Here is a 7500-nt window from a genome sequence, read left to right on the forward strand (position 1 = left end):
CGACAAGGCTTCCCTCTTTAGCCAGGCGACGGCGGGACGGGACCGCCGGGCTGGGGGTGAGCTTCACCCTTTCGCCCGGGGAACCCATCCCAGCGTGCGAGAAGAAAGGTGCCACCGACCGCGCCACGGGCCACCGGCTTTCCCCCGGCCTCGCAGGCAGCAGCCGGCTCTCCCTCCGGAAAAAGACGGGGGACGGCACCACAAAAAGGCACATGACGCGCCACCAAGGACCCGTGCTAGCCACGGGGGCCGCGGGCCCGGGGCGGGGTGGGGCGAGGCACGCGCCTCTCACTCCCCCCCCCCAACCCCACCAGCAGATCTCGGCTCTCTCCTGTGCACACCTTGGCTTTCCTGGGCCCGCGCGCCTTCCCGGCGCGCCTCTCGGTGCCGCGGCTTAGGGCCGCCAGAGAAAAAGCGCAACGCAGGCCGGGCGGGCGGCCCCCACACCGCCCGCACGCCGGCGCGCGCCTGAAGAAAAAAACGGACCCGGCTGGAAACCCAGCCCACCGGGCAGAAGCGACTCGATCCGCACACGACCGAGGAAGAGCGAGGCGACGCCGCCTCGCCCACCACACGCTCCGGGGGCTCTCTGGCGGCTTCCGGTCCGTGCTCGGGCGGCCGGCCACCGCGGCCGGCCTCTGCCCCTGAAAAACGCTGCCCGTCACGCGGGTCCCCGGCTTAAGGCCGAGGAAGGGGGACGACTTCCACAACACACGCTGCTGGCCCGGGGTGCCGCCACCCCGGCTCCACAGCACATCGGGGGACCGCCCTCACCGAGCCCCTCAAGCCACGCGGCAACGCCGAAGCCAAGGCCGCGCGCCCCCCCGCCGCCCTTCCGACACGGACACGCTGGCAACAAACAGGTCGGGAGCGGGAGAACGGGACGCCGCCACCTCGGCGGGCGCTGCTCGGGGCTCTCGGGCAAGGGCCGGGGAAAGCCCCGGCCGCGTCCACCCCAGGCTGCCGGCCACCTCACCGGACCGGCAGCCGAGAAAAAAAAAAAAGCACGCCCGGCCAACGGGCCCCGGCTTAAGGCCGAGCAGAAAAGGGGCGAGGCGCCGCCGCCTCGCCCGCCAACAATTCCCCGGGGTGGGGGGGGCGGGCGCCCCCCCCCTTCACCAAGCTGGCAGCAGCCGGGCCGGAGCGGGACACGGCTTCTCTCCGCGGCCGGCAAGCGGAACGCATCGTCTTTCGGCTGGGCACGCGCCCTCTTTGCAGCACCTCACTCGGCTCTCTCGGAGCCTCTCTGCTTCCCTGGGTCGGGACGGGGACCGGGACGACGCCACGCGACTCGTCCCGCGTCAGCGGCACTCGCTTTGCCCTGAGGATGACCGCGCGCGCGGGCCCTCCTTCGCCGCTTCGGACACAGGCATGCTGGAGGCCTGTGGGGATGCGGCCCGTCACCTCGCTCCCATAGTACGGACAGACGAGTCCGAAGCCGCAGACGCCTCCAAGAGGACCAATGGAACGCGACCGGGAAGGGGCGCCGCCGCAGGCCGGCCCCTACGATGACGTAGCCGGAGGCAGCTGAAAAGAGCGACCCCTTGGTGAACTTCCGGAGCCGGCCGCGACAACAGGTCTACCCAGCTCCGGCCGAAAAGCGCCTAAGTCCCGCCGGAGCGAGGTAGACCTGTTGTCCCCGGTCCGCCGGACGGCGGCACGGCGCCACCCCGGGCCCGGCGGCCCCGGAGCCGGGGTAGACCTGTTGTCCCCGACCCCGGCCGGGACCCGGGGTAGACCTGTTGTCCGCCGACGGCCGCCCGCCGGCCGCGGGCGGCCCGGTGCCCGGGGGCCCCGGAGCCGGGGTAGACCTGTTGTCCCTGACCCCGGCCGGGACCCGGGGTAGACCTGTTGTCCGCCGACGGCCGCCCGCCGGGCCCGGGGTAGACCTGTTGTCCCCGACCCCGGCCGGGACCCGGGGTAGACCTGTTGTCCGCCGACGGCCGCCCGCCGGCGGAGGGCGGCCCGGGCCCGGCGGCCCCGGAGCCGGGGTAGACCTGTTGTCCCCGACCCCGGCCGGGACCCGGGGTAGACCTGTTGTCCGCCGACGGCCGCCCGCCGGCGGAGGGCGGCCCGGGGCCCGGCGGCCCCGGAGCCGGGGTAGACCTGTTGTCCCCGACCCCGGCCGGGACCCGGGGTAGACCTGTTGTCCGCCGACGGCCGCCCGCCGGCGAGGGCGGCCCGGGGCCCGGCGGCCCCGGAGCCGGGGTAGACCTGTTGTCCCCGACCCCGGCCGGGACCCGGGGTAGACCTGTTGTCCGCCGACGGCCGCCCGCCGGCGGAGGGCGGCCCGGGGCCCGGCGGCCCCGGAGCCGGGGTAGACCTGTTGTCCCCGACCCCGGCCGGGACCCGGGGTAGACCTGTTGTCCGCCGACGGCCGCCCGCCGGCGGAGGGCGGCCCGGGGCCCGGCGGCCCCGGAGCCGGGGTAGACCTGTTGTCCCCGACCCCGGCCGGGACCCGGGGTAGACCTGTTGTCCGCCGACGGCCGCCCGCCGGCGGAGGGCGGCCCGGGCCCGGCGGCCCCGGAGCCGGGGTAGACCTGTTGTCCCCGACCCCGGCCGGGACCCGGGGTAGACCTGTTGTCCGCCGACGGCCGCCCGGCGGCGGCGGGCGGCCCGGGGCCCGGCGGCCCCGGAGCCGGGGTAGACCTGTTGTCCCCGACCCCGGCCGGGACCCGGGGTAGACCTGTTGTCCGCCGACGGCCGCCCGCCGGCCGAGGGCGGCCCGGGGCCCGGCGGCCCCGGAGCCGGGGTAGACCTGTTGTCCCCGACCCCGGCCGGGACCCGGGGTAGACCTGTTGTCCGCCGACGGCCGCCCGGCGGCGGAGGGCGGCCCGGGGCCCGGCGGCCCCGGAGCCGGGGTAGACCTGTTGTCCCCGACCCCGGCCGGGACCCGGGGTAGACCTGTTGTCCGCCGACGGCCGCCCGCCGGCCGAGGGCGGCCCGGGGCCCGGGGGCCCCGGAGCCGGGGTAGACCTGTTGTCCCCGACCCCGGCCGGGACCCGGGGTAGACCTGTTGTCCGCCGACGGCCGCCCGCCGGCGGAGGGCGGCCCGGTGCCCGGCGGCCCCGGAGCCGGGGTAGACCTGTTGTCCCCGACCCCGGCCGGGACCCGGGGTAGACCTGTTGTCCGCCGACGGCCGCCCGCCGGCGGAGGGCGGCCCGGGCCCGGCGGCCCCGGAGCCGGGGTAGACCTGTTGTCCCCGACCCCGGCCGGGACCCGGGGTAGACCTGTTGTCCGCCGACGGCCGCCCGGCGGCCGAGGGCGGCCCGGGGCCCGGGGGCCCCGGAGCCGGGGTAGACCTGTTGTCCCCGACCCCGGCCGGGACCCGGGGTAGACCTGTTGTCCGCCGACGGCCGCCCGCCGGCCGAGGGCGGCCCGGGGCCCGGCGGCCCCGGAGCCGGGGTAGACCTGTTGTCCCCGACCCCGGCCGGGACCCGGGGTAGACCTGTTGTCCGCCGACGGCCGCCCGCCGGCGGAGGGCGGCCCGGGGCCCGGCGGCCCCGGAGCCGGGGTAGACCTGTTGTCCCCGACCCCGGCCGGGACCCGGGGTAGACCTGTTGTCCGCCGACGGCCGCCCGCCGGCGGAGGGCGGCCCGGGCCCGGCGGCCCCGGAGCCGGGGTAGACCTGTTGTCCCCGACCCCGGCCGGGACCCGGGGTAGACCTGTTGTCCGCCGACGGCCGCCCGGCGGCGGCGGGCGGCCCGGGGCCCGGCGGCCCCGGAGCCGGGGTAGACCTGTTGTCCCCGACCCCGGCCGGGACCCGGGGTAGACCTGTTGTCCGCCGACGGCCGCTCGCCGGCGGAGGGCGGCCCGGGGCCCGGCGGCCCCGGAGCCGGGGTAGACCTGTTGTCCCCGACCCCGGCCGGGACCCGGGGTAGACCTGTTGTCCGCCGACGGCCGCCCGCCGGCGGAGGGCGGCCCGGGGCCCGGCGGCCCCGGAGCCGGGGTAGACCTGTTGTCCCCGACCCCGGCCGGGACCCGGGGTAGACCTGTTGTCCGCCGACGGCCGCCCGCCGGCGGAGGGCGGCCCGGGGCCCGGCGGCCCCGGAGCCGGGGTAGACCTGTTGTCCCCGACCCCGGCCGGGACCCGGGGTAGACCTGTTGTCCGCCGACGGCCGCCCGGCGGCGGAGGGCGGCCCGGGGCCCGGCGGCCCCGGAGCCGGGGTAGACCTGTTGTCCCCGACCCCGGCCGGGACCCGGGGTAGACCTGTTGTCCGCCGACGGCCGCCCGCCGGCGGAGGGCGGCCCGGGGCCCGGCGGCCCCGGAGCCGGGGTAGACCTGTTGTCCGCGACCCCGGCCGGGACCCGGGGTAGACCTGTTGTCCGCCGACGGCGTCCCGCCGGCGGAGGGCGGCCCGGGGCCCGGCGGCCCCGGAGCCGGGGTAGACCTGTTGTCCCCGACCCCGGCCGGGACCCGGGGTAGACCTGTTGTCCGCCGACGGCCGCCCGCCGGCGGAGGGCGGCCCGGGGCCCGGCGGCCCCGGAGCCGGGGTAGACCTGTTGTCCCCGAGCCCGGCCGGGACCCGGGGTAGACCTGTTGTCCGCCGACGGCCGCCCGGCGGCCGAGGGCAGCCCGGTGCCCGGGGGCCCCGGAGCCGGGGTAGACCTGTTGTCCCCGACCCCGGCCGGGACCCGGGGTAGACCTGTTGTCCGCCGACGGCCGCCCGCCGGCGGAGGGCGGCCCGGGGCCCGGCGGCCCCGGAGCCGGGGTAGACCTGTTGTCCCCGACCCCGGCCGGGACCCGGGGTAGACCTGTTGTCCGCCGACGGCCGCCCGCCGGCGGAGGGCGGCCCGGGCCCGGCGGCCCCGGAGCCGGGGTAGACCTGTTGTCCCCGACCCCGGCCGGGACCCGGGGTAGACCTGTTGTCCGCCGACGGCCGCCCGCCGGCGGAGGGCGGCCCGGGGCCCGGCGGCCCCGGAGCCGGGGTAGACCTGTTGTCCGCGACCCCGGCCGGGACCCGGGGTAGACCTGTTGTCCGCCGACGGCGTCCCGCCGGCGGAGGGCGGCCCGGGGCCCGGCGGCCCCGGAGCCGGGGTAGACCTGTTGTCCCCGACCCCGGCCGGGACCCGGGGTAGACCTGTTGTCCGCCGACGGCCGCCCGCCGGCGGAGGGCGGCCCGGGGCCCGGCGGCCCCGGAGCCGGGGTAGACCTGTTGTCCCCGAGCCCGGCCGGGACCCGGGGTAGACCTGTTGTCCGCCGACGGCCGCCCGGCGGCCGAGGGCAGCCCGGTGCCCGGGGGCCCCGGAGCCGGGGTAGACCTGTTGTCCCCGACCCCGGCCGGGACCCGGGGTAGACCTGTTGTCCGCCGACGGCCGCCCGCCGGCGGAGGGCGGCCCGGGGCCCGGCGGCCCCGGAGCCGGGGTAGACCTGTTGTCCCCGACCCCGGCCGGGACCCGGGGTAGACCTGTTGTCCGCCGACGGCCGCCCGCCGGCGGAGGGCGGCCCGGGCCCGGCGGCCCCGGAGCCGGGGTAGACCTGTTGTCCCCGACCCCGGCCGGGACCCGGGGTAGACCTGTTGTCCGCCGACGGCCGCCCGCCGGCGGAGGGCGGCCCGGGGCCCGGCGGCCCCGGAGCCCGGGTAGACCTGTTGTCCGCGACCCCGGCCGGGACCCGGGGTAGACCTGTTGTCCGCCGACGGCGTCCCGCCGGCGGAGGGCGGCCCCGGGCCCGGCGGCCCCGGAGCCGGGGTAGACCTGTTGTCCCCGACCCCGGCCGGGACCCGGGGTAGACCTGTTGTCCGCCGACGGCCGCGTTGGGAGCCGGGGTAGACCTTGTTTCCACGAGCCCGGACCAGGAGCCGGGGTAGACCTTTTGTCCCCGAGCCCGGCCGCAACCCGGGGTAGACCTGCTGGCTTCCGACGGCCGCCCGCCGCCGGAGGGCCGCCCCGGCCCTCCTTCACACAGAAAGAGAGAGAGAGAGAGAGAGAGGGGCAGAGTGACAGACACTCCCACTCCACACAGTCACACTCCCGTGCCAACACCTCAGACACCACCCGCCCCCCCACCCCCCCCACCCCCCGCCGCTCCCGCAGGCACGCCCTCACACTCTCGCGTGCCCTCTCTCCCCGTCCGCCTCCGCGTCCCTGCCCCTGCCCCTGGCTCTGCCCCGGCCCTGTCTGTCGCGGCCGCCCGCCCAGCGACGGTTGGGGGCGCCCCGCCCTCCCCCATCAGACTCCCCGGCACCGCCTGCAGGCTTTCCCCGCCTCCGCCCAACCGCCACGGCTGGGGGCGCCCCGCCCTCCCCCCCGTCGGACTCCCCGCCGCCGCCTGCAGACTTTTCCCGCCCCGGCCCAGTCTCTCCTCAGCCAGTTGGCACAGCGGCAGCGGCGGGAGGGCCGGCAGCGGGCCGACACCCAGGCAGCCGGGGCCTTCGGCCGGCAGGGGCGGGCAGGCTTAGCGCCCTCCCTTGCCCAACAAGCTTGCTCCTCAGGTCTCGCCGAGCCTTCTGCTCGGACGGCCTTCCTTCCTTGCTGCTCAGGCCCGGCCCCGGCCCGGCCTGCGGCGGGACGGCAGCGGCGGCAGGGGCTGAAGGGAGGGAGGCAGAAATCCGGGCGGGAGCCGGGCCGCCGCGCCTTCGGCCGGCCGGGAGTCCTAAAGGCTCCCTCCTTCCCTCTCGGGGTGGCTGGGCGCGGGGGGATGCGGGCAGGACGTCGGCGGGGGCGTGCGCCCGGCGGCAGCGGAAGCGGGCCGCCTTCGCCTCCCGGCTCTCGGGGGGAAAGAGGGTGCGCCGCGGGCCGCGCGCGGCCCCCGGAGCGGGTGGCGAGTGGCGGGCGTACGGGGGCCTGCCGGATGCGCGGCCCGCCCGCCTTACGCCGGCTTGCGGGCCAGGACGAGGACGCGGGGTGGGGGGGGGGGGGGGGGGGGGGGGGGGGGGGCGGCGCGCCTCGGATGGAGGACAACGAGTCTACCCCGGTCCTCGGGGGGCCGGAGCCCAAGTCGGGCCAGGACAACAGGTCTACCCACGGCCGCCGGCAGGCGGGAGCCCTGGTCGGGGCCGGGGAAACAGGTCTTCCCCGGGCCGCCGGGCGCCAGCAAGCCGAGGCCGGCCCGGGACAACAGGTCTACCCCGGGCCGCCGGGAGGCGGGAGCCCAAGGCCGGCCCGGGACAACAGGTCTACCCACGGCCGCCGGCAGGCGGGAGCCCGAGGCCGGCCCGGGACAACAGGTCTACCCCGAGCCCCTCGGCGGCGGCAAGCCGAGGCCGGCCCGGGACAACAGGTCTACCCACGGCGACCGGCAGGCGGGAGCCCAAGGCCGGCCCGGGACAACAGGTCTACCCCGAGCCCCTCGGCGGCGGCAAGCCGAGGCCGGCCCGGGACAACAGGTCTCCCCACGGCCGCCGGCAGGCGGGAGCCCAAGGCCGGCCCGGGACAACAGGTCTACCCCGAGCCCCTCGAGGCGGGAGCCCAAGGCCGGCCCGGGACAACAGGTCTACCCACGGCCGCCGAGAGGCGGGAGCCCAAGGCCGGCCCGGGACAACAGGTCTACCCACGCCG

General features: G+C 78.7%; 1 protein-coding gene across 1 annotated transcript in view; it reads left to right on the forward strand.

Moving 5' to 3' along the window:
• LOC128783331 (collagen alpha-1(I) chain-like) overlaps positions 1-7500 on the forward strand; it is an 11284-nt gene that overhangs the window by 2516 nt on the left and 1268 nt on the right. Inside the window, exons 3-7 of the mRNA XM_053933980.1 lie at positions 1-208; positions 318-602; positions 684-921; positions 1219-1416; positions 6176-7063. The exon at positions 1-208 is cut by the window's left edge and continues 531 nt beyond it. Coding sequence (XP_053789955.1) covers positions 1-208; positions 318-602; positions 684-921; positions 1219-1416; positions 6176-7063 — 1817 coding nt within the window. The remainder of the gene's footprint in view (positions 209-317; positions 603-683; positions 922-1218; positions 1417-6175; positions 7064-7500) is intronic.

Source organism: Vidua chalybeata, unplaced genomic scaffold (genome assembly GCF_026979565.1).
Source record: "Vidua chalybeata isolate OUT-0048 unplaced genomic scaffold, bVidCha1 merged haplotype scaffold_206_ctg1, whole genome shotgun sequence".
NCBI lineage: Eukaryota > Metazoa > Chordata > Aves > Passeriformes > Viduidae > Vidua > Vidua chalybeata.